The sequence below is a fragment of the Molothrus ater genome, chromosome 7 (assembly GCF_012460135.2).
Source record: "Molothrus ater isolate BHLD 08-10-18 breed brown headed cowbird chromosome 7, BPBGC_Mater_1.1, whole genome shotgun sequence".
Taxonomy (NCBI): domain Eukaryota; kingdom Metazoa; phylum Chordata; class Aves; order Passeriformes; family Icteridae; genus Molothrus; species Molothrus ater.
This window is the reverse complement of record NC_050484.2, coordinates 11385430-11410540: the sequence shown is the minus strand read 5'-3', so window position 1 is coordinate 11410540 and position 25111 is coordinate 11385430. Positions and strand designations below refer to the sequence as shown.

Below are 25111 nucleotides of genomic sequence, written 5' to 3'. Positions count from 1 at the left end.
TCACCTCCCGCGGAGCAGGGCCGGCGCTGCGGGGCGGGACCTGCGCTCGGCCCCGCCGCTTCCGCCGCGCTCAGCGGGGCTGGGGCGGCCCCTCCGTTCCGCCGGCCGTGAGCTGAGGCCCGCGGGAGAGCAGCCGCTTCTCCCCGGCGGGGGTGGTCTGCATCAGCCCCGGCAGGTTAAGGCATTCTCGGAGCCGGGCGGGCCGAGCCCGCCTGTTCTGTGCGCGGCAGTTCGGTGGCGGTACCTCGGGCAGGGAGGGAGCGGTAGCTGCGGCTGCCCTGGGTGAGGGGAGCCGGGGGCAGGTGAGTTGAGGTGGGGACACGGGGCCGGGGTTTCACCGGCGAGGGCGGGTGTATAGAGGAGCTATTACCGCGTAAATCTCTCGGCTTCTACGCAGCCGCGGTTTTATTGCCGGCATTCTAAACATTTCATTTGAAACTATTACAAAGATCTAAAATGTCTGATTGCGTGCAGTTACCTGACTGTTGCAGGCACTCACAGCTGTCACGAGTTCGCCCCAAATCACACTTCTGTTAGGTACTGGCATGTGGCTTTTAGTTGTGAATTTCTGCTATCTACTATTCTGCCAGCTGCCGTAATATTTGCAAAAACTGATTGCTTAGTTTAAATTTTCATCCTAGGAAAGAGTTTTTTGCCCTCTTCCCCGTTCTTCAAGTGGTCTTTTTCTAGTAATTTTTCATTCTTTATATGCTGTGTAGTTGCTTAATGCAAAAATTTAGCCACAGAGTCACTGGAATGGCACCGTAGAAATGTGTGGTGTAATAACCAACAAATATTTTAGAATCAAAGCCAAATGGGAATTGGCAGGAAAAAAACCCAACAAATTTCTTATGTTTATAGGAAATCGCTGTATAGAAGGCTACCTCAGATTTTGATGAGCAGGCATGGTAAGAATAAAAGCACATTTTATATGTTTTCTGAAATGGTCATCTCTTGGAAAGCAAATAGCTGCTCTCCATCTCAGAGGAATACGTGTTTTACTCTGATGCTGTGAGGAGTTTGTCATGAAAAGTTCAGGGTTTTAATTTCAAACTTATAAAAAAAGATACTGTGAAAACAGGTTGATTTACATCAGTCTAAAACTTAATCATGCTTTCACTTTAGAGATCCCAGATTTTAATGCTACTTTGGCATGTATTTGATAATCTAGTTTGGTTTCTTTTGCCACAGAAGCATTAGTCTAGTTGCAAGAACATACCTTTGCTTCAACATATGAAAACCTCTGCACTCATGGGCTTTTTTAAAAGTATAGTAATTTGAGAAATAGAGATAAGACTATATATGTCTTAAACTGATCATACACCTTCTATAGCATCTTCATGGACATTGTGGACAGCTATCTCCTTTACCTGTATGCTTTTGGAGCAGTATGCCAGTATCAGTGTGATGCTGATTTTTATTAGTTTTGCTATAGGATTATCCCCACAGTAATTGTTTTTGCATAGTTTAGCACTTCCCATAGAAGCACTGTGATATATATGGCCTGTAGAGATAAATGTGATGAGGTCACTGGGTAACTGGCTTTAAATTTTATGAAGGTAACTTATAAATTCTTAAGAAAAGCAAGTTAATTTGCAGATTTACTTGTCTGTGAAGGCACATTATATATGCTGCCTTCAGCAGCATATATTCAGAACTAGCCTTATTAATCAAAAGGCTGCAGACATCAGTTACTCCTCTAGTTATAAAGCAGTGAGGTGTGTGCACCATCCAAAATAGATATAATACTGATTTTTCACCTTTACGTTCAAGTGACTGAGTAGGTCCTGTTTGCAAATGAATAATGTATTTCTGGAGTGTAACAGCATGCAACAGCTACTGCATTACCATGGCAAACTTGATTTGTCCTGAAATGAGATGAAACCGAGTGCTTTCTGGTGATTTTACTGGTTGTGACAGTAGCCTTGCTTATGGCCAAATGTTGAAACAGTGGTTATATGCAGTGCAAACTTGCTTATGTTCTTGATGGGGCTGGGAAATAAAACAGTGTCTGTTAGTATTTTATTGCTGATTTCGTTCTTGTTTTCTGCCTTTTGCTCAGGCTGTCACGCTGCATACTGATGTGGGAGATATTAAAATTGAACTATTCTGTGAGCGTACTCCAAAGACTTGTGAAGTAAGTCATGTACCAGGAGTAGGATTGCCTAGTGGTGAAACAAAGCAGTAGAAATAGTGAAGACTGTGGAGGAGGTGAAGTGGCTTTTGCAATTTCACCTTTTCATGTAATGCAATACCAACATTTTAAGGTGGTGCAGTGTCTGTTCCACTCTGGAACTTGTGCACTCTGTCATACTGCCTGGACTTTCATGCCTGTTTCTCCCTTGATAAGGTTTATTTAAGGGTGCTTCTTTTGAAGTTCCAGCATCTCCCAAAGTGAGAAATACAGGGGAAATACAGCACCTTTAAGGTGCTTTATTTAAGGCGAAATACAGCACCTAGCATGCGATTCCCAAATTTCCATGGGTTTTCTCATACCCTCACAGACTTGATTTTACTTTGAAAGAGTGAGACTCACTCACAGTTTGTCAGGAACCCCAGTTTTGAATTTTTGCAATAAACTGAAATTGAAATAAATTTCATTTATTCTAATGAAAAAGCTGAGGCATTAAGTTATTGATTACAGAATTACACGTGACAAATAAAATTGTTGAATGGGAATGATACTTGAGAGCATGTCTTAGACTTCTTGTTTGTTCCTCAAGTCAGACAGCCTTGCACTGAAAGCTTTTTATTCTTTGTGTGTGACACTATCAAAGGAGTTTATTAGCTATGATTTCTTTATGACTACTCTGTGGCAATACTCTGTGGAATTCGCATGGTCACAAAGCCAAGCAGAGATAAAAGCACTGGTCTTGCCAATGCTGTCATTTTAGTAAGATAATACTATTTTTTCAGTTGTTTGTTAATATGGTTTGTTTGATTTTTGTAGAATTTCCTGGCTCTTTGTGCTAGTAACTACTACAATGGATGCGTATTTCACCGAAATATAAAGGGCTTCATGGTTCAGACAGGGGATCCACTAGGTAAATTCTTCTGTCTGGGTTTTTCTGTGGAAAAAATGTACATAAAAATAAAATGTAAGGAAATAAATAGGAATTATGCGTATTAAAACCAAAATGTAAGTAAAGTAAAAATATAAGAGTTATTGTATTGTTGATAAGTGTTTTTTATGATGAGATTATTTTTTGTGGTGGGCTTACAGAAGTGCAGGCATTACCCCAATTTTAAGTAATCATGCTTTCTACAAACTTGAGTTTTACCAACTGTTTCCACTAAATATGATGGTTCTGTTGACTAAAGTAGAAGCAGGTACTACTGAGCTTTGTGTGGTTTCTGCCTGAAAGGCTGCATCTAAAGCATTTGGGGAAAATGTCGCAGACGGTGTCAGCAGTCTGGGAGAAAAGCTGATTCAGTTGTGTCTGTTCATGCTTATACTGAATTTAATTTGAGGATATGTCAGTGTTTTGTTCTGCTGCTTGACAGGTTCCTTATGTAGAGTTATGTCTTAGTGCAGTGTCAAGTACCTGCCTCAAACTAATTGCAGGCTGTCCAGGGTCTTTGTTGTAAAATGCTGTAACAGAACATAATTTCTGGATTCTTCAGTTTGAAAATCCAGTAATTTCTACTGTGGTGCTTCTTTGTCAGGCACTGGGAAAGGAGGTAACAGCATCTGGGGCAAGAAATTTGAAGATGAATTCAGTGAATATCTAAAGGTATTTCTGTGCTCTCAATATGCACTTACATTTTCATTTGAATTTTCTCTACAATAATTTTCTCTTGGTCGGAGAACAATAGCTTATTATTAAAATAGGAGCAGGCATATCTGTGTTTGGCAAGTAAGGTTTGAGGGTTTTCATCACAGAAGACAGAAGCCAAAAGAATTTCTGACAGCATTTTTCATGCACTGAAGGCAAAGAAGTAATTTTTCACTGTAAGAGCCATTTTGAGGAGCTAATTACTGATTCTGATAGAATATATTAGCAACCAAGATTTATTCTTAATAATGGTATTGAGGAAGAGCTCTAAGCCATAGAGCACTTTGCCCAGGTTAGTTCTGGTTTCACAGATGTGTATTCATGCTGAGGTTTTTCCTCTTGTTCAGCACAGTGTCCGTGGGGTAGTTTCCATGGCAAACAATGGTCCCAACACCAATGGATCACAGTTCTTCATCACTTACGGCAAACAGCCACACCTGGACATGAAGTACACGGTGTTTGGAAAGTAAGTGATTCAACTGCACACCTCTGTTAGAGTGTGGGAAGGACCTGAGTATTTCAGGGCATGTGCAAATGCTTGAACTTCTTCTCAGAGTCTGTCGCGGATGCTTAATATTTCCTTTCAAAATACATTATTTGCCACATAAAATATTTTGGTTGTCTTATTTTGTATCGTTTGCTTGCAAAGTCCTTGCCTTGGGATACTTGACTGTAAAGTGTTTTGAGATACCTCAACTATGAAATTTAAATCATTATTAGAAGGGAATTTCTAGCACTTGTGTTTTTCTTGCAGAGTTATTGATGGCTTGGAGACCCTGGATGAGCTGGAGAAGCTGCCCGTGAATGAGAAAACCTATCGACCTCTTAATGATGTTCGCATTAAAGACATTACAATTCATGCCAACCCCTTTGCTCTGTAGCCACAGAATGCTGCAACACATTCTGCAGAGACTGGTCAGATAATTCTCAGATTATGGGGTTTAAAGAGCCATCAGAAAGGGTTACTTCAGAGGGATCATATCTTTGCTTATTGAATGCAGAATTTTCAGGATCTTTACTGTTGTTTGGGAGTTGTGACAGAGAAGTCTTCTGCTTCAGGAGCCACATTTTCCAGAGTATCTTCCAGCATTTTGGTTTTTAAGCATTGTTTTTTATACTTGTAAAATAAAAAAGCTTTAATGTTTTTTTTCTAATCTTTGGTTTTTGCATTATCTTTCTGAGTGATGTTATGTTAAAGCAATGTCCTTTCTATAATTTCATGCTACCAGTTTTGTTAAACTTTCTCATAAAGTGTCATCTTCCTTACTAGTTTCCTCAAGAGAGTAAAGTAAGATACACATTTTTTTCCCCTAGGTGAGAGCAGTGTCATAAACAGATGAAACCTTTCCCTCCCAGAAGATTAAAGAACATATTTAAAGGAGTGTTTGCTTTTGTGCTGCTGTGTTGGAATGATAACGTCTTTAGCCTTCCCAAAAGACAGATGGGAGTAACTTCTGCTTCTGGCACAACACTATTGCTATGAAAGAGTAAGTATTTCTGTCCTTACATAGCTGTTGACTGAAACTAGGTAACATGGATTTACCGTAGCTTGTTTTTCATGATTTTTTTGCACAAAGAGTGGGGGATAAACAAAACAAAGAGCACTGTCAAAAAGGCTGTGGTCACATGGTGTTGAACAAATAAGAGCCATTTTGGACTTCTTCCCCTAATTCTGTTTTCACTCAGTGAGCATCCCTTAGCAAAGCCCATTCTTATATATGTGATTTGTAATCCTAGGGAGGCTCAAGATCCAGCTGACTTGCAGTCAGCTTCAGACCATTATTTGGAGACTTGGCCTCTTAATATAATAAGAACTCATTTGCAAGATAAAGGCAAAGGTATGCCAGGTACAGATTACTGAGGTAATGAGAAGAGTTAATCAATACTTGCTCGAGGGGACGAAGTTTCTATATTCTTCATGGAATGTTGCTTTAAGCTCCCAGCCCTTGTTCTATGCTTAGTATGTTTTAGTGTAATGCTTCAGTCAGGTAAGGGATTTTATTCTTTTAGCTCTGTGCTCATCTCTTATAACCAGCAGCAGTAGCAGGTAAACAGAAGCGTGCAATGGCACACTTGACTGATGTGCAGGAGGAAGGACATACTGGGGAATTTCCTACAGTGCAAAAGAACTGTAAATAATTAATAATTTAAAATTGTACTGAACTGGAAACAATTTCAGGTATTTTTTTCCTCCACAAAGAGAAGGCTGTTGTTACATAGAAAGTGTGAAATGCAGCAGCACCAAGTATTTTGCTCTCTGGAGGACATACATTAAATGTAGATACTTTCATTTTTTTTTTAGTCTAATGTTGTGGGTTGAAAGGAGAGTGATCCTATTGGGACAAAATTACAAACAAACTTTTCAAAACTGTATTGTGTCTGTGAGATACGGTAAGGCGATTCCAGAGGAGCGCTAGCCGTGTGCAGGTCCGTGCAGAGACGATTAGCAGCCCCCCGGCAGGGTAAGCAATCGTCATTCCGCAGTTCGGAGTCCCCAGCCGCCCCCCCACCACCGCCCGCCCCCTCAGGCCGCCATGTTCTCTGCGGCGCCTTCTCGGGCGGGCAGAAAATGGCCTCGGCCGCTGCGCCGGGCCCGGAGCCTCTCCCGGAGCCCCTGCTCGGGCCGAGCACGGCGCCTTTCGCCGGGGCGGGGATTCCGGGCCCGCGTCCCCCTCGCTCGGCCCGCCCGCCCGGGGCCTGAGGGGCCGGCAGCGGCCGCCGCGCTCCGGCCTGAGGCGCTGCGCTCGGCTTGGGGCTGAAACGGTGAGGAGTTAGCTCGCTTTTCCTCATGGGCAGCCTGGCAGGGAGATAACCCGAGTTTTATTGTCTCCCACAGAAAAGCTTCACTGAAATCTTGAAAAGCCCCTGGGCAATATTTGCCCTTGTTAAGCACACAGAAGCCTTTCTTCTTCCTAGGGTAATGCAGCACTGGGGGCCTGAGGAGGTTGGCAGAAGTGTCCGAGCCACACTGCGTCTTTAAAATGCTTTTTTAAAGAAGGATATAGGTTTAAGGTCCCCTATCAAAAATAATTAACTTGAAAAAAGCTCTTGAATGAAAAAATAACTTGGAAGAAGGAGCAGAGAAAAAAGCCAAAAACTGGGATGTTGAGGAAAAACACAGTCATTACAGTTTAAATTTGATAATTAATGGCTTTGAAAATTAAGTGTTTGTCTGTGGATTGTAACTCAAAGAGTAAAATATGTTTGTTACACTTGGGGAATTCCAGTCAAACTAATGGTCCTGAGAGGGATAAAAGAAAAAGAACACTTTGCAGAAGGTGCAGCAGTGCTAAGAATGGAAAAGGGACACCATTCTGAAGTGCACAGGAGGAAAAAGTGCTGCAACCATCTTTCTGAAACTCCTGGCAGGTAAAAAACTTCTGGACTTCTGATATCAGTGGGCATGTTTTAAGATTTTATTATTCTGATCAGGTCATGTGATACCAGATTAATTTTTGAGTTGAAGGTATTTCAAGAAAGATGTCGTGCAGCTTAAAATAAAAAGCTGCCTTCATAGGGGCACTAGAATGATTTTAGTTACATTTACTGGATCTTTTTGTTTTTGTAGTAATGATTCAGAAACCAATTCTGTGAATGAAAGAGGCTGTTGTCAATGACACAGTTTTGAAGTTTGCAATCACAAGTCCGAGGAAGGATGTGACACTGGGCATCCTAGTAGCCAAGGATCTGGTCTAATGGGACAGCTGGTGGCAAAAGGAAATACAAGACACTTTATAATACATGTCATACTAAACCTCCACAGGTGATAGGACCAATTTTAATTTAGTTTGGTTTTTTTTATTTTATTTTAAGAAGATAGATTCTCATCTGTCAGTAATAATTGTTGGGTCTGGGGGAATTCTGTGGATAACAGAAGTTTATTCCTTTGGCTCATATTAGTAGCTGACTGTTTTTTGCTAGGATTGCATTTCCTTCAGTGAAAATGTATAGTTTGTACATATGCTTGTGATACCACAGAACATGGTCCTGCTATTTGTTCACTGAATATATTTGAGCAGATTAATGAACAATAGCCATCAAGTGGAGTACTTGAAATACAGACATCACTTTCATGCCTTCAAAATTTATAATATGACAAGCATTTGCTTAACCCCTACTCTAAAATCCAAGGACACGCTTTTAAATTAGATTTTGATTAAGTATCACTGAAATAGCAAGGGGGTCATGCCAGACTGACTTTTTCAAGTATCAGTGAGAAATTTGTAGAATTAAATATGGATGATGCCTTCCCACTAGCAGGGTGGGTTTTCTGATTTTTGTTACACTGTTAAAAAACCTGAAGATTGGACTTTTAAGTTGAATTAAGATCTTAAGCCAAGACAGCATAAAGCAAACATATATCTTTTATGATTTAAAAAAATAGCTTCTTGCCAAAGATTCATACAAGTTATTTAATCTTGATTGCCTAAGATGGCTAGTTTAATTTGGACACAAGACTGTTTAAAAATATGTATGTGTGTATATATATCTAAAAGATAATTATTAAATCCCTATGCTTTAAGAAAAATATAGGGGTCCTGAAATCATAAAGTAAAATTCAGTCAACCAATCTTTTAAAAGAAAAATAATTGTAATTTTTTGTTGCTTTCCTACTTTATCTCACCTGAAAATCTGTTTCTTGCCATGTTTTCCTCCTGTAACATAAACTATGTGGATTTCCAGGGACTGAATTTGAAATTGCTCCTGCTGTTTGTGGCCTGGTGTGTGTCTGAATGCCTGAGTATCTCCCTGCTGAATGAATTGTTTTGTGACCTGAATTCACTTGAGTTCATTGACTGGCTGCTCAGTCTGGGTGCTGTTCCAGAAGAGCTATTGAAGGAAAATATGCAAGAATGCAGAGGGTGATCTGATCTCTCAGAGATGTACTATGTGCAAGATGCATAGAATATTTTTCAGACTTTATTAACTTTTTAGATAGATGTGGTGGGTTGACCCTTGCTGGGTGACAGATGCCCACCAAACCACACCCATTCTGTCACTGCTCTCCACAGCTGGACTAGGGAGAAAAAAATGGAACAAAAGGTTCACAAAATGAGATCAGGGAGAGATCCTCACCCAATACCATCAGAGGCAAAACAGACTCGACTTGGGGATATTAACTGAATTTATTACCAGTCAAAATCACAACAGGATACTGAAAAGTAAAATCTTAATAGCATCATCCTCCCCTCCCTCCCTCCTTTCCAGGCAGTGGAGGAAGACAGGGAATGGGAGCACATTCACTTTATCACAAGTTATTTCTGTCCCTGCTCAGGGAGAAGAGTCCATTCCTGGCTCCAGCATGGGGTCCCTCCCAGAGGAGACAGTTCTCCCTGAACCTTTCCAGCACGGCTCCCTTTCTGTGAGGAGCAGTCTTCAGGCACAGCCTGTTCCAGTGGTTCCCCATGGGATCACAGGTCTGCCAGGAAACCTGCTCCAGTGGGTTCTTCTCTACAGCTCCACAGGTCCCTGCCTGCTCCAGCACAGGCTTCCCCTGGGGTCACAGCCTTCTTTCAGGAATCCACCTGCTCTGGTGTGGTGTCCTCCACAGGCTGCAGGTGGATCTCTGCATCCCTGGCCTCCCTGGGCTGCAAGGGCACAGCTGCCTCACCATGGGCTGCAGGGGAATCTTGGCTCCTGCACCTGGGGCACCTCCTGCCCTTCCTTCTCTACTGACCTTGGCTGTTCCTCTCGTTCTCTTCCTCATTCTGACCATATTCTCTTCCTATTATTCTCTGAGTGCAATTACATCGGCGCCATAACTTTTTTTTCCTTCCTAAATATGTTATCACAGAGGTGTTAGCACCATCTCTGCTTGGCCCAGCCTTGGCCACTGGCACCCCTGTCCTGCAGCTGCCTGTGTCCTGGAGAAAGCTGGCATTGGCTCTGTCAGACACAGGGAGAAACTTCTGGCAGCATCTCTCAGAAGCCAACCCTCTAAGTCCTGCCAGCTACCAAAACCTGGCCACACAAAACCAGTACAGTAAGTGCTTTTAATGCAAGATCTGAGGGAGCTTTTAGAAGACTTTTATTTTTCTTTTTTTCTTTGGGAGTGGGGATTGTTATTCTGTAGAACTTGCATCCTTTTTTCACTGTAACTGTGCAGCATTTGCTGATGAGAGCATTTGCAGCCTTGATGAGAGTTGTCTATTAACAGTTGTCCAAGTAGATATTTACAGTTTAAACAATAATCTAGAATAGTTTCAATGGTAATCCTTAAGTCTATTTTGGTTTGCTTTGCATTTTTAATAGCATACATAAATGCCACAGGGTGATGGGTGGGGCTTTTTATTTCTAGGAACAATAATAAGGTGGATGTATAATAAGGTGTATGTTTTCAGAATTGATATCTAAAATTTTAGTATTTTATGCATAGATGAACCTTGGTTATATTGTCAGCATGTACTAAAAAACTACCTTTTTAGAAAAGGTTGCCATTGCTATTAACAATGTATATATATATATATCTGAATATTCTTCATTAGAAATAGTTGCTCATCTAATCACTCTTCTAATCACTGTTCGATCCCATCTCTTCAGGAGAGGCAAACGTGTAGCTGTGAAAATAATAAAAAATTATGGCACCTTTGCCTTCAGTCAGAGATGAGGGCTATGGGCTTTGGGTGTGCAGTATTTGAGGATAAGCATCAGACACTTTGATGCTGGTATCAAACAAGAACCTTCTGACTCCTTTCACAGCACTGGGACAGTCACAGCCATGACACGTTAGGAGTGCAGTGCATTCTCATGGACTGCTACCTTGGAGCAGCACTAGTTCCTGTAAGTTACTGTGAACCTTAGGATGATGCAGCATCTGTAATTCTCCTCAGGTGGGTGAAAATATGCTGGAGAGGCAGGGATTTAGGAGAATGATTTATGCAAGAACTTCAGCTGCCTTCCTCCATGGTGCCACACTGAAGAGAGATGTGGGCACAAGGGAAGGGTATGAACAGAACATTTCTACACATTGCTTTCAGTCAACATTTTGGCAGCAGCTTGGTGTGGAGGATCACCTTCTTAACATTTGTAATTTACAAGCCATGCTAGTAACACATGTAGCTTCATCTGTCACCATCAAAAAATTCAAATATCTCATCTTGACAGTATTGCTGAAACTTGAGATTAATCAACAAAGTTAAAAAAAAAAGAGGGTCAAGGGGAAAAAACCTCAAGGGCCAAAACCTAGTACACTCCACCTTACTTCAGGAAACAGATCAGTACTGCCTCTTTCTTCCTTAATCTGAAAGTGATTATTGATTGCAGGGTACAGTGAAAATGGATAACTTCCTGATATTGATAACTTCCTCTAATTGAACAAAAATGTCTCTCTGGATTTCCTTCAGAGCCATGGCAAGGAACTGGGGTCTTTTGCCATATCACATGGCAAAGAAAAGCAGGTAATTATATTTTTATGTACTGGACTGCTATGGTTTTCTTTTCAATGTTTTCAGATTAGATTTAAGACCCAGTCATCTCTTTGACAAGCTGGCTGCTCTGGTGGACTATTCCCAGATCAGTTCCCAAGCTGCAAACACAAATGTTGGTAAACTTCTACTGAAGGGCCAAAACAGAATATCAAATTAAAAAATAGTCTGTCTAAAGAAATGAAAATTTTTCTGTCAAGGACAGCTGGATGGGGATGAACAAAATCCTGGTGGCAGATACTTGTCAACACTGAAGGTAAGAGGCGACAGGGAAAATGCTCTTGAGGACAGACGCTTTAAGCATAACTGTGAGATAAACAACGAAACATTATTTTATTTCCATGAGGCATTCATGACATGGCAGGATTCTGACCACAAGAACCTCTTTGATGTGGTTCAGAAGATGCTGGATTTTTTTGCAAACAAGCACTGCTCTTATCATGCAGCACTTTTCTTTCTTCTCTCCATTGAAAGGCAGAAAGAGGGCAAATGCTCCTGTAGCTAAGCAGGCTGAGTCACAGGGCCCAAAGAAACTTAAACATTTGGTTATATTGTAACTAACTGCCTTTTTAGTCTGACTTCTTGGATACTTACCAAATACTGACATAAAACTTACTTAATATACAGATGAACCCGGTTTTCAAACTCAGGGGATGTTAGCACTTTCAACATGGAAAGGAGCACCCTAATAGCAACAAAGTAGTATTTTAATTTAATTTTATTAAACGGTCCTTGAATTAGGCAAAAGACGTAGCACTGCTTTGTACTCTATAGTGGTGCTTTGCTTTCTTTTCAAATAAGGAACAGAGACAGCTCTTTGCATTAAGTGTAAGGATGGCCTTTATTTGCTTAAAAAAAAAGTTACAAAGTAAGGAAGATCACTGTAGTATTGAACAGATTGCATTGTGATGACCAATTTTTTCATTTATTTTAGTAGGTGTACTCTGGTTACCAGTACTTCAGTTAATGCTCACTGTTAGCTTACAACAGTATAGACTTCACCTTTTTTCCCCATTCTTTCTGAATTGAACTGTCCTGAGAATTTCCATTAGGAATTAAAGTTTCAGAGAGCAGATAAGTTGTTTGGTTTGGCGCGTGAGCTGCCAGCATAAAAGAATCTCTAAACCTCAGAGGGGGAGGGGTGGTGTTTTGGCTGCCTTAGGTTGCAGCAGCTGTGCATTTACAGAGCAGCACAAAGCAGCTGCTCCCCTGCCCCAGCCCTGTCAGCAGCAGTGCCTGGCTCAAGAAAGCTGCTGGGCAGCTCTGTGTGGAACAGCACTGCTTGTGCTTCCATGAGGGAAAGGGAAAAGGAAGGCATCCCAAGAGCTGCAAGGGCACACTGTCAGGTGCCAGTCCCTCAGGAACATGGGCCACCAGCTGTGACAGCCAGCAGGCTCGAGATGCCACTCTTCATGCCCCAGCATGGTAATCAATTCCTGCCACCACAACAGCTTCTCTCCAGCAGCGGGGCTCCCACCTTCCCCACAGCTGGAATAGAGGATTGCTTTATGCTGGAAGTCTGGTAAAGGGATGACAAAGTACCTGGGGACATGGACAATCACCTATGACGGGGGCTATTTGGTGGTACAGACTGCAGTGCCACACAAGCCATTGCCTCGTCCCTTGGGAGGCTTTTTTGTAGTTTAATTTGCAAGCAGACTGCCCTAGGTCTCATTCACCATATCACATCTACTCCAATACAGACAGAAATCCCAACAGATGACATGGATTTCACCGTGGAAGGCCTTATATTACATTATTACAGTAGAAAATACAGGAGGTAGAAGGTAACTGAAAGGACAAATGCAGGTTAAGAGTCAAATTTAACAGCTCCTGTAAGCTACTTAAACATGGTTTTAAAAACTAAATCCAGTATTCCATTAACTATAGAAAACAGTTAAAATAAATTGCCATGAGAGCCCTTATATCATGCTTGATACAGGGAGGTAGGATGTAAGAATCAGAAGGACACATGAGACATGACACTTATCTACAGCTCCTGTTTGCTTTACTGAGGCCAGAGTTTCACAGGTCAGTCACCCTCTTCAGCTTCAGACTCCGACTCTGCAACAGAGAGACCTCATCAGCAGCCTGGCCATGGCTCAGCCCCCAGCCCTGAGCTCAGCTGCTGCCCTGCATCCTGCACAACAGCTGCTGCCGGATCCACAGGGATTGTCCTGGCAAGCTTTTCTAGCCAGGACCAGGGGAGGGGGCACACTAGTCTCAGAGGGGCAATTAACATCCTCCACTCCCAAACACAGCATTATTTGCATTAGGACTCCCAAAATGAACAAACTTCACATAGGAGCTAAGCTGATGGTTACCTTCTTCAGCATTCTTGAGCCATTCAACAAACTTCTTCATCTGCTCCAGAAAAACACTCTTTCCTTTTGCAAGATGGGCATCTTTATACCACTTGAGGATGGGTTCTTCACTCAGAACTTCAGCTGTAAAGATGGACAAGAGCAGTGTTAACACAGTGAACTGCTGAGAACCTGATTGGGAGCCTTTGCTTCCTCTCCTAGGAGCATCATGTCCTCCTCTAGGTACAGCTGGACAGACCTGCACTAGGAGTGCCTTCAGCTTTGAAATTCAGAGAACCAGGCATTTTGGACGGTTCCTCATGCTGGGAGTTTCCTCAGTACTGTATCCAGGAGCTGCACTTTCACTCCCACTAACAGTCTGGAGTGTTTTAGAGTTATTTGAGATGGCACACTAAGCAAAGGTTCAGTTAACAGCTAAGAACAGATGCAAATTCTGTTGAAGTCCAAAGTAAACACTTCCTGTGGTGCAGGTGTTTAGATTTTACAAGTACAGAACAGTCTTCAGTTTAACAAGTTTCCATAGGTGCACAGCTTGGTTTTTTTCAGTACCACCTTTTATCAGACATTTAAAAAGAGCCTGAAACATATTGGTGGTCTCAATCTTCAGCTGCTCACACTCAATGTTTAAGAGAACTAAGAAGAATAAACGATCATGGAACTTAACAAAATGCCTTAAAAATCTAAATTAGCTTTGTTCTGCAACTCTTAAGCAGATCTACTGTAGACAGGCAGCATCTCTGTCTTGCACTTCCCCATGTGCAAAGGGCCAGCCACATGCACCTTTGCATTTTTACTAACATGAGGTAGAAAATTCTTTAACTTAGGAAGTGCAATCTTGTACACTGATCTCCCCTGTTTCAGAAACTTTAAAAAACCCAACCAACCAAAACCAGCCCCTCGAAAAACCTACAAACCCCTAGAACTACAACCCCACAAAGTTACCTTTGTAGAAGAGCACCACTATTTTCTGGAAGGCCTTCATGAAGTGAATGTTGTCATAACAATACTCCTGAATCTTCAACAGAAGAGTCAGCTCTGACTGACCTTGGGTGGTGAAGGCAGCAAGTAGAGGGCTGTATTGCTGTAACAAGAACATCAGATTGGCACACACAGAAGACTTCTTATTTACCACCTGACTAAAGCTGGTTTTGCAGTTTCCATCAGCCACTGCTTAGAAATTTGCAAACCACAGCCCCACCCCAGAACAGCTCTGCAGCAGTCACTGCCTCTGCCTCAGGCCCGTGGCCTGTAATACTCCTCGTAAGGGGAAGAATTCCCGATCTCATTCTGTCTCTGCACTAGCAGAGTTGTAGCTTTAACATTTAAAATGGAGCTCCAGACAGAAGGGGTGCAGACAGAAGCTGCCTAAGGGGTGCAAAAGTCTGTATTGAAGTTACAATACCTTCAAATGCTTAATGGCTTGCTCTGCTACCAGCTCCTCCTTTTTGTTCCACTCCACTGTGCTCATTACACTTGACCAGATTATGGTTACCACAGTCTGTTCTGAGATGTTGTTTTTCTTCATCTCCTCCTTCACGTACAAGATGATCTGCCAGGAAAGTCAGAGTAAGCAGAGAGGCCACTTATGGCACTCAGCTAAATTAAAACTTCTCTTCTAAAGGTAACCCACAGAAGGTTTCAGAATGACAACCAACCTTCCTGATCATACAGCAGGATTCAGGACATTAAGGAAAGACCACAAAGCTCATATCAACCTCCCCCCCAGTTCATCATTTCCGTTCCCAGTGAGAGCTAAGTTCAGTATGAAAGAGACACAGGCACAGAAAGCACGTGCACCTCGTGTACAAACACCTACGTCCTTGAATGGATCTCCCCGTGACATCTGCTCTTGCAGCTCCTTCTGCAGCTCCTTCCGAGCTCCTATGGATTGCTGGTTCCGAACATACTCAGACAGTTCCTTTAGTCCTGCTTCAGTGAAGTACTTGGAGAAGTGTTCAACACTTTGTTTGTTGGCTGGGAAGAGTTCCTGAAAATGAAGTTTTACCACTCTCTTGTAAAAGAAATGTGTGTTGAGTACTTTGCTGGCAAATGCTGCTCACAAAACTGGCTTATGGAACAGCAGAGTGGTTCCAGTGGTACTCACCATGAGCCTGTTGTCCATGTTTACCTTGCGAAGACTGACAGCCACTGCATTGATATCTTTCTCATTTATCCATGATTTGAACAGCTTGACTGCAAAAGCTGCAGAAACACCTGTGCAGTCAGAATAGTTCTATTATTAGTGAAATTCAAAACACAGGGAACCATAAGGCCTGAGTACAGGGTACCTCGTTTGTCAGACCGTGCTCAGAGCAGCAGCTGTGCTTCCAACCCCAGCACAGTCTGCAGCACCTCTCCCTGCCCAAGGACACTGCAGCCTCCAATTGGACTTTTCCTACAACTCAGCATCACAAAGTCTTCCCTGTACTAAACTCAACTCTTCCTGCTGCAATTCAGGAAGTAACCTAAAGACATGACATACATTTTGCATCCTGAAAGGTCCCTCTCAAAAATACAGTGGTGCCTTGCTGGGCAACACTAGTGATGGCAGCCCCCAGTGTCAGGCATGGAAGTCTTACACACAAGCTTTCTCAAGAAACTCATTTTCTCAAGTCTTAACAAGATCTTCCAGGTTCACAGGGGCATCACATTTACCTTTGCTAATCCTGTAGTCAATCTATCACCAGAGGAAGCTTGTGAGCTGCACGGATGTAATATCATCACAGTTTCCACCTACTTGTCATGGTTCTGTCTCCCTTCCTAAGGGAGGAGCTGGGCCACGCTTACCTTCTTTAACCAAGTTCTCATTGTAGAGACTGTTGAGAATTGATGCATTGAGTGTCCCGTTGGCAAGCAGAATACCCGTCAGCATGGCCAGTTTGTTCCGCTCAGATTCTGAGAACCCTTTCAGGAACAGCAGCAACTGCAGCACAAGTAAGAAGAGCTGCATAAAACTACCACCTCCTACTAAACTTTAGCCACTGCCTGTGTTAAACACTTTTGTTTCATCAAGCTAGCAGAAGCATCAGTCACTGGTAGTCATGCAAGCCAGCCATTCTTCTGTGAACAACTTTGAAGGGTTGTATTTTAATAATCCATTTTATGATGTAACCCTTCTACAGAGTGATTAACTAGCAGAATATGAAGGTTTATTTGTCTGCTGATAAAAAAACCACTCCATACCTTTTTGACTTCATCTTCAAAGCCTTTCTCCAGGTACTTGTAACGCCTGATTAGCTTGTTAAAAACCTAGAAAGACATAGAGTACATTATCTTTTGCAGTGAACTATCATTTGATTTGAATTTTAAAAAACTAAGTTCAGTAAAATAGGTCTGAACTCTTTAGAGCAACCACAGCTTGGAACACTGCTGCTCTACCACTTCCAGTATGCTTAAAGCCATGCGTTATTTTTATGTTAACACACAATTACACAAACATTTAATTTTTGACATTCAACAGCTTTAAGTGAAATCGCCCTAATTTCAGCACTAACCTGAGCAAATGCTTGCATGGTTTCTAGGTCTTCCTGTGCTGCAAACACACAGACATTTGTGCGTGTCATGTCGTCTGCCAGGGTCCCGCCCGGGGCTGCAGGAGGATTTCAGCATTAGCAGTGCTACTCCCAGTGAGGGCACTGAGCAGTCTCCAAGCACAACTCCAGCACCCATAGCATGCAACACATTTTCCTGTCATGAGGAACTCAATGACCTGATCGCCACAGACACCCCTACATCCCCCTGTGCTGCACCAGAACTTTACAATCAGCTTCAATTTGAACATTTAACTATTCTGGCCCCCTACTGCTAAGGGGATTGACAACACATCTTGTTTCCATATAAGTTAAATATGTTTCCATATAAGTTAACAAGGCCACATGAGCTCCTCTTCCCTTAAAGGAAGCCACTCAAGCTGCTTAATTCCAGCAAGTGTCTTTTCAGTGTCTGCTGCAATAGTGCTGCTTTGTGCCTTTTACACGACAGAGTAAGCCACAACAGCAGACTGAAACATGAAGAGACACACAGTTCAAAATTCAGTGCTGCAGAGATGGGCTTGAAACCTTAGTTATTTAGGCTGCTTCACTAATGAAAGTACATTCAGGTCACCAGCTCTGGTGCCAGAACACCTCATCATCAATTTCTATGCCATTCTACATGCAATGGAGTTCCTTTGTTATCAGTTAGTCAGAAACGTGACTTTAAAACCAGAAGCTGGTAAGGCAACAGGATGTCAGTTTTTATTCTGGCTTCCTCTGACTGTAGATCAAAGCTGGTCTTCCTTAGCTACCTGTTACAGACAGGGAGTTGAGTAAAGCACCCCATATCACTACTAACAGCAATGCCTTCTTCCCTTCCCCATCAGACTCATTCCTAGAAGGAACACTTCCTAACACAGGAGGATGCACCGGTTAAGACTCTTGAATGTAAACCCACATATTGTAACAATTACAGCATGTGCTTACCTGGTTAGTGAGCATCTGTTCCTCTTAGTACACAGAGTGTGTACCTGAGTTTGCAAGACTTTTCATCATCACATTTCACTTCCTCAGTCCTTCTGTTTTCTGCCAACTCTACCACCCTCTCATTTCTCACTCCCTGATGGCTGCTAGAGCCCATGACCTCGCTATTGTCAACAACAAATTATGTGTAACAGCATGTCCAAGACTAAGCACTTCAGATCCTTCTGTAAACAAGTTTCCTTTCCAAAATAACAGGGCAGGGTGCATAAATCATAGGAACATGTCAGAATCTTTCAGGGCAACTACTGGTCTTGTTACTACAGACTATGCATCTGAAACAAACAATCACCCATCTCTCATCATTAGAAGTGATCCTGATCAGAATCAAGATCTACTCCTGGTTAAAAAAAAAAAAAAACCAAACCAAAAACCCAACCAGCAAAAACTAGCCAAACAAACAAAACCAACCACACCCAGCACACCCAAAAATCCAAAGTACTTTCTTCTAAGCAGAGTTTGTACAATCTACACTTCAAGGAATGCAAACAGACTCAAGTAAAACTGAGGCAGGTTATAGAGAGTATTTCTGTATTTCTACAGTAACTGTTCAGGCACCAAGATGATCAGGTGGTTTACCACAGATTAGCTCAAACCCCATTCTACACACTCAATGGGCTCTTTAGCAGAGATTTTGCACTGAAAGGAAATGTAGCTTTTGCAGAGTGAAGTGAATGAAGCTGACAGCAGCCACATCACAGGGACTTACCCAGCATTCCACCAGCCACCAGGATGTCAAAAAGTGTTTCTGCATAGCGGCGATAATCAAGTTTTGCACCAGAAGCATCAAGAAACTTTGCTACTGCCTCCAAGTCAGTGCCAGTTTCAGTTAAACCTTGAATAATACAGTCCTGGAACTGAGTAGGGTCAAACCTCTCTTTTTCATCTGTAAAGCAAAAACGTTGAAATAAGATTACCATTAAGAGTTCTTTGTGATGATCATTACTTGGCTCTAATAAAGGTTGCCTGACTTCTCAGTTTGATTCTTATAACACTCTTCTCATGATAGATCACTCTTTCCCTCCAAAACCAGAGACTTAGCTCATGCTGGAAGACAATTTTTAATACATGCCCCAATAATTCTGTACATTTAACTCAATTACTCATGTTTTATCTCAGCTTTTTGGGCCTCTCTCTGTTTCAGATGAAATCTTCTGACTGACAAACTGCGTACCATTATCACATCCAAGCCACCTGGAAATTCGCTTTTTGGCTGTGAAGACCATCCCCTCATCTTAACCTGCAGCTAGGTGAGTTTGAGGCAGTAACTTTTCCTCAAGTGCTTGGGGAAAACGTAGACATAGGAGCTAACCTAATGGCCTTAACTGCAGAGTTATTTAGCAACCTTTGCTTTTGTTAAGCAGAACACTCCAGATGCATCTTCACACCTGATACATCAGCTGATCATTGCCTTGTTTTTACTACCGGCAGGGCATAGTCAACATGCAACAAATCCACCCATATAACTAACAGAAAGCCTTAAAGAGGTCTTCAACTTTTCCTCATCTCAATTTGTCCTTAGATTATGGAAATAATGAGATTAGAAGCTTCCACGGGTAAGAGAACTCAACTGCAGATCTTATTTTGAGTGCTGTCTACAGCACAGCTTAGCCAATTCTGTTAGCAGGCTAGTAGGGCATACTGGTGTCCAGTGTCAATTCAAGTATAAACACACTGGTAAAAGCTGGGTGCCAGTTTGGAAATACTGGATCAGTTACTTTCCAGGGCAGAACCACAGAGCTCATTCTTCCAGAAGAGTTGCTTCACAGCCAAACTATGGTTAAATGCTTAAAGAGACTAAACCCCTGGCTGCTGGCATTCATCTGCTGGACAGACCACAGCAAACTCTAATGTTCAAGAGATTTTTGAGGTGCTTTGACATTCAAACAGGTTCTATAAATCCAAGTGTGCTTCTGCATGTACAGCATGCCTAAAGCTGTCTGTTAGAGCTAGAACACTGTTGGTATACAAGTAAAACTGTACTGAACAGAAACTCTAAGAGCATCCCTACTTCCTCTTCAGGCTGGAAAAAAGCTCCACAAAACACTAAGTTACTCATCACACCTCTTCAGTGACTAACTCTTCTTATGGAAGTAACTGTGCATGCAGAGAGACATGAATGAATATCCCATACTTTGAATATCCCATACTTTGGGGTTTTTTTGGATGTTGAGTGGAAGATAGGTGGGTAGGTAGATTTGTGGGATTTTGTTGTAGGTTCTTTCTGTCAATTTTTAAAAATTTAAAAAAAGAAAATAAAAGTTTTATCCAGTGGCTAAGACTGAAATTTTTACTATGTTAGATATTCCTTAGATGTATGCATTAACTTGCAACAAGCTTGTGCTGGAGTTCCCCCGTAATTCAGGGGTACTAGGTCCTTCTGCTTGCAGGCTACACACTCGGGACAGTTCTAGAATGACCATCTTTTAGGCAAAACTTATTACAGTAAATTCAGTGACAATTCTGACTGCCAAATACTAATATCTTTATTAATGCAGAGAAAGTTCCAGTCAGCCTCAAGACTCTGCACTTAGCATCGTCTCATGTAAAAAATTTACGGTGAACGCATGAAGGCACTGGTTTGCTTACTGACAGAAACCGAGGTTTTACCGTAAACATATCGCTGGCAGCCGGTCCTGGCAGCGGGCACGGCGCGGTAACTCACCTCTTTTCCTGGTTTTAAAACGCTGGCCCGATAGTGTCGGCTTCTGCGGCTTTTGATTATTCATAAAAGACACCCTGCAAGGAAGCAGAGACACCCGTGAGGACGCTGCGGGCAGGGGCCGCTCCTCCCCCAGCTCCCGCGGCGCTGGGCGGCTGCGGGCGGCGCCGGCCCCCGCCCGGCTCCCGGCACGCACCGGGCTCCCCGGGCGGAGGCGGCCGCAGGGCGGAGCCGGGGCCCGCGCGGTGCCAGTGCCTGTGCCCGCGGCCGTGCCCGCGCCTCTCGCCCCTCGGCCCCGCCGTACGGCCCAAGCTGGTGGTGCCTCCGCTGCCGCCAAGGCTGCCCCGCTCCCGGGTACCCGTGCTGGGGAGGAAGAAGGGGTGCACCACCTCCCTCCCCGGCCTCCACCGCAGCGCGGCGCGGCCCTTACGGCCCAGGCTGCCGCAGCCGGCCCCAGCCGGCCGCCCGCCACCCGCGCCCATCTCCTCACCGACTTTAAGGCAGAGAGAAAATGCCCGAGCGGCCCGGAGCGGAGACGGGCAGGAACAGCAGCGAGGAGCGGTGGCAGCGAGAGCTCTGCGAGCGGAACCGACGCCAGAGGAAGAGGGGAGGGCCGCGCTCCGCTCCGCCCCGCCCGAGAGGATGGAGAAGGGAAGGGGCGGGGAGCGGGGCGGGCTCTCTCAGCGCCGCGCGTCCTGCCGGACTCCGGGCTCCTCCTGAGGGTCTCTGCCCCGCCAGAGGAGCTGCCCGGCCGAACCCTGCCCCGGGGTGACCGCGCCCGGTGCCCCCCGCGCTCCCTGCGGCGGAGCCAGCCCGACACCGCAGGGACACCTCCCCTCTGGCCCGATCTGCGGCCCACGGAGCGCGGGTGATAAGTGCGGGTCCAGCGCCGGAACCCGCGGTATATCGAACTTCAATACCATTCCTGCTGTGCTACCGGACCCTAGATTTGCTTTGCAGTTGTAATAATTTCTTCTTTCAGACCCTGGTGGTAACAAGCACTTGGCGTACTGTAGTGTGTGCAGACAGGACTATCAGTTACAAACTGTGCCCGTCTGACACACAGCAAAGCACAGGCCTTCTCTACTGCTGTTTAAACACGGGTTCTGTCACTAGCAGTCACCTCAACAGGTCTCATCATACCTTCTGGCTGTAGGCAGTCTGTCTGCTAGCAGACCGCATAAACACACCCACTGTGTTAGTGGAAGCCCTTTGATGGGCTGCCAAACACACAGCAGCACAGAGCTGGAGACAACATGGGGAATAGTCTCTGTGCTGGTGTAGGAATGGAGATGCAATTGCAGCTCAGTTCTTTGCTCCCCAAAAGGCCAAACCACCAAACCAACTTAGAGAACACAAGCTTCCTTCTAGACTGTATGCAGCTGCAAATTTCCACCAGATTTAAGTGTAATGTTGCTGTGACTAAAGCTCTTGAAATGACCAGTTATCAGGTATATAAATGGAACAAATCCCTGGGCTGCAGCAGGGAAAACATGATCATTCTTATTGTCAGTAGGAGCCAGGTTTCATCTCATATCATTTTTGTTACTATTTTGCCCTTGAAACAATACTGGTGATGGATCCCAGTGCCATGAAATAGCAGTACCATGCCTTATAAGTTTTATTCAAGAAACATTTTTTCAGATTCCAGTTAACAGCCTGATGAAATCCCCAAAATACTGACTTCAAAAACACCACATTCAGAGGAAGCATTTTCACCTTAATATTGGCAAATATTTGTCCATTAATTCTAAACCCAAGGCACTGATAACATTGGTGCTCATTCTAAAAAGAGAGCATTTGTCTAAATCACAATTAATTAAAAAGCCAAGAAGAAAAAGCAGAAATTATTAAAACCATGTTTTAAGCAAAGGAAACACAAAGATATAATAATAATTCCTGTTGTCAGCTCATTAAAGTCTTTGATATGACAAAACTGCAAAGCTCATTACCAATTGAGCTTTTTCCATTAGCTGTAGTTTCTCACACTTTACCAAGAGAAAGGAACAGAAAAATTTACCAGTGTAAAGGAATAAGATCTTTTTTTATCTCTACAGATTTAGATTAAATGTGACTTACTTGAGGGTCTGTGCAGGTAACACTCTTTTCTATACTATGCTGATGTAGGCCTGCACTGTCATCAATGAAGTAAACGAAAATAAATTTGTGTTTATGTAAATGAGCTCAGGATCTGAACTAATGCAAAGCCCGTTGAGCATCTCCAGAGTTGTTTCTTATGCTAGTGTTTGGGCACAGAATAACATTGTTAAATGTGTTCTCACTGTTAATTTTATGGCTTTGAACTATCCAAGCTGAATATTGATTTGTATGTATACCTACACTGGCTCAGCTCAGCCATTTCCTTTTCTCCCTCTCAAATACCTTTACACTTGTTTTTCAGACTGCTCTCCTCATGGGGAAATGTTCCATCAAGATTCACACAGCTGCCACTCGATCACTCTAAAACCCTTTCCAAAACAATGTCTATCAGAGTGCCAGTTGTTTGGCACAGCTGAGCTGCCACACCTATCATGAACTGTGTTGTCAGGGTTCCCCTCTCAGCCCTCCCCTCCACCTTTCCCTCTTGGTCACCTGCTGCACATCTGCTCTGCACATCTGCTGGTGGTTGCTATGGGCAACCTCACCTCTGGGAGGGAAACAGCTGCTACTGGGAGCCTGTCCTGCTCTTAACCCTTCCTACCTCCTCTGCCACTCCCCCACCTTGGGCCCTCTCCTCACCTGGGACGAAATGCATCGACTTTGTCCTGCTTCAGCATTTTGCTGGAAAGAAGGGGCAGAACTGTGGGTAAGACAGAGGAGAAGTAAGCGATGACAAGGCAGTGATAGCAGTGATATTCCACCTCTGGGAGAGGCCAGAGTGATGGTTCAAAGAGACCTGATGATGTGGAGCAGGCCTGAGGCCTGGGCTGCCAGGAAGCAGAGCTACACTGGTGGGGTACTGGGGTGGTAATACATCTGTGCCTAGAAATACTGGCAGTATGGACTTTTTACTGAAATATTTATACATTGCCCATCATTAATTTTTACAGTGTCTCATTCTGATCCTTGGGATTTTCCATATGCTGGAAGAACAGAAAAAAATCAAAGATAACAGTTGTTACTCTCAAACTGGATGTAGAAGTGACAAAATGGTACTACTTGTGATCTGCTCTTTGTTGCAGGTATTTTCAAAATTGCATGCAAATTCTTTCAAGTTCTTGAGGTAACTCCAGAACTGTTCCAGTGTAGCATGAAACACATTAATGACAGATCTTTTACTTGGCAGCACAAGAGAACTAGTGCTTCTATCTTGTTCTATCAAGATGATGTTTTATATATATATGTGTGTGTGTGTGTGTGACAGTTATAATTCTTTCTTGCAGGAATGCTTGCAGTCAGTAAGTGGCTGAAGGACTCATCTGGTTGTCTGATCTTTAGGAAAGCAGTACTAATCTATAATCTAAACCCATGGCTTACAGGTTCCAAGTTTGTCTCTAGGAAACCAAAATAAAATATAAAAAATCATTTTGCTAAAGAAAAAAAAACCACCTTACTGTGGTTCACAAATGCAAGTTCCTTATCAGCCACACAAATGTCATTGCACACACATATCTCAATTTTATCAAGTTATAAAAGGTTGGGAAATCAACCAACTTACCTCTAGTGAACAGTGGCATTCTTGTAATTGAACATGTAATTAAGCTCATATCTCCATAGCACAGGTGAGCTCTCAGCCTGAAAGGCTCAGACTACAGGAGCTGACATACGAGATTCCACCATGCAATACAGTTTAATGAGGCTGCATTGAACTCTGGGGGCCATGATGTTAGCAAAGAAAGCCTACAGTGCACTCCTGGAGATGATGCATTATCTCCTGGTGGCTTGATCTTTATTCTAAGTTGTTAACAAGTTTTTGCATGACACTTAGCCCATGAAGGTTCTTGACCTTGGTTATGACTTCTATAAATTTGAGAAGTTCTACCACTGACAAACACTTTGACTGCTCGATATCCTGCACAGAAGGAAGCAGAAGTGGATGGATGCAGAATTCCCAGCCCCAGCCAGGTTGAGGTAGGGGTCTCTAGCTGGCTGCTATTGAAGAGAGGCCCTGCAGGTCTGCCTGATGTAATTTGTGTCCCTTTTCCATAGAGAAATTTTCAGCCTAGAGCACAACAGATCTGTTCAAACTTAGGCCCATGGGGATTTTTAAATTGAAAGCCTTAATTAATGGACCTTGACATAGTTTCATCAGACATTTCCTATTTTCCAGTCTCCCAAAGTGTTTTTTTTAGTTTGCTTTCTGACTGGATATGCATGGATGGGAGAATGGCTGGTAAAATCTTGCTCTTTATTTCATAATTGCTCCTGTGCTTTACTACTTTAATTTTTATATTCCCTTTTTTCCTGTTTA

General features: G+C 43.1%; 2 protein-coding genes across 4 annotated transcripts; one reads left to right on the top strand and one right to left on the bottom strand.

The window, feature by feature from the left end:
• The first annotated feature begins 78 nt into the window (after positions 1 to 78).
• PPIL3 (peptidylprolyl isomerase like 3) lies at positions 79 to 10378 on the top strand. Of its 2 annotated transcripts, XM_054515346.1 has the most exons (8): positions 79 to 302; positions 862 to 908; positions 2063 to 2137; positions 2951 to 3044; positions 3667 to 3734; positions 4124 to 4242; positions 4531 to 4691; positions 5091 to 10378. In XM_054515346.1, the coding sequence occupies exons 2-7, from the start codon at positions 906 to 908 to the stop codon at positions 4655 to 4657; spliced, it is 486 nt and encodes a 161-aa protein (XP_054371321.1). In that variant the 5' UTR covers positions 79 to 302; positions 862 to 905; the 3' UTR covers positions 4658 to 4691; positions 5091 to 10378. The 2 variants fall into 2 exon arrangements, with proteins under 2 accessions (XP_054371321.1, XP_036242428.1); XM_036386535.2 differs by lacking the exon at positions 5091 to 10378 and having other exon boundaries at positions 4531 to 4930.
• A 1638-nt stretch (positions 10379 to 12016) lies between these two features.
• BZW1 (basic leucine zipper and W2 domains 1) lies at positions 12017 to 21317 on the bottom strand. 2 transcript variants are annotated; one of them, XM_036386532.1, is made up of 12 exons: positions 21191 to 21317; positions 20704 to 20777; positions 18748 to 18924; positions 17019 to 17113; positions 16708 to 16773; positions 16312 to 16447; positions 15629 to 15738; positions 15341 to 15511; positions 14927 to 15073; positions 14467 to 14605; positions 13525 to 13647; positions 12017 to 13264 (listed from the first exon to the last, which is right to left on the bottom strand). In XM_036386532.1, the coding sequence occupies exons 2-12, from the start codon at positions 20765 to 20767 to the stop codon at positions 13233 to 13235; spliced, it is 1260 nt and encodes a 419-aa protein (XP_036242425.1). In that variant the 5' UTR covers positions 20768 to 20777; positions 21191 to 21317; the 3' UTR covers positions 12017 to 13232. The 2 variants fall into 2 exon arrangements, with proteins under 2 accessions (XP_036242425.1, XP_036242426.1); XM_036386533.1 differs by lacking the exons at positions 20704 to 20777; positions 21191 to 21317 and having other exon boundaries at positions 17108 to 17113; positions 18748 to 18825.
• Positions 21318 to 25111: the final 3794 nt, after the last annotated feature.

What these genes read in the sequence shown, in the direction of transcription:
- BZW1 (XM_036386532.1), bottom strand. Translation starts at nt 20,767, where the DNA reads ATGAATAATCAAAAGCCGCAGAAGCCGACACTATCGGGCCAGCGTTTT. An exon ending in TGAGAACTTGGTTAAAGAAG is followed by an intron (nt 15,739 to 16,311) that starts GTAAGCGTGGCC and finishes CTGACTGCACAG; the next exon opens with GTGTTTCTGCAGCTTTTGCA. An exon ending in GCTCAAGAATGCTGAAGAAG is followed by an intron (nt 13,265 to 13,524) that starts GTAACCATCAGC and finishes TCTCTGTTGCAG; the next exon opens with AGTCGGAGTCTGAAGCTGAA.
- PPIL3 (XM_054515346.1), top strand. An exon ending in GTACTCCAAAGACTTGTGAA is followed by an intron (nt 2,138 to 2,950) that starts GTAAGTCATGTA and finishes TGATTTTTGTAG; the next exon opens with AATTTCCTGGCTCTTTGTGC. An exon ending in TCAGACAGGGGATCCACTAG is followed by an intron (nt 3,045 to 3,666) that starts GTAAATTCTTCT and finishes CTTCTTTGTCAG; the next exon opens with GCACTGGGAAAGGAGGTAAC.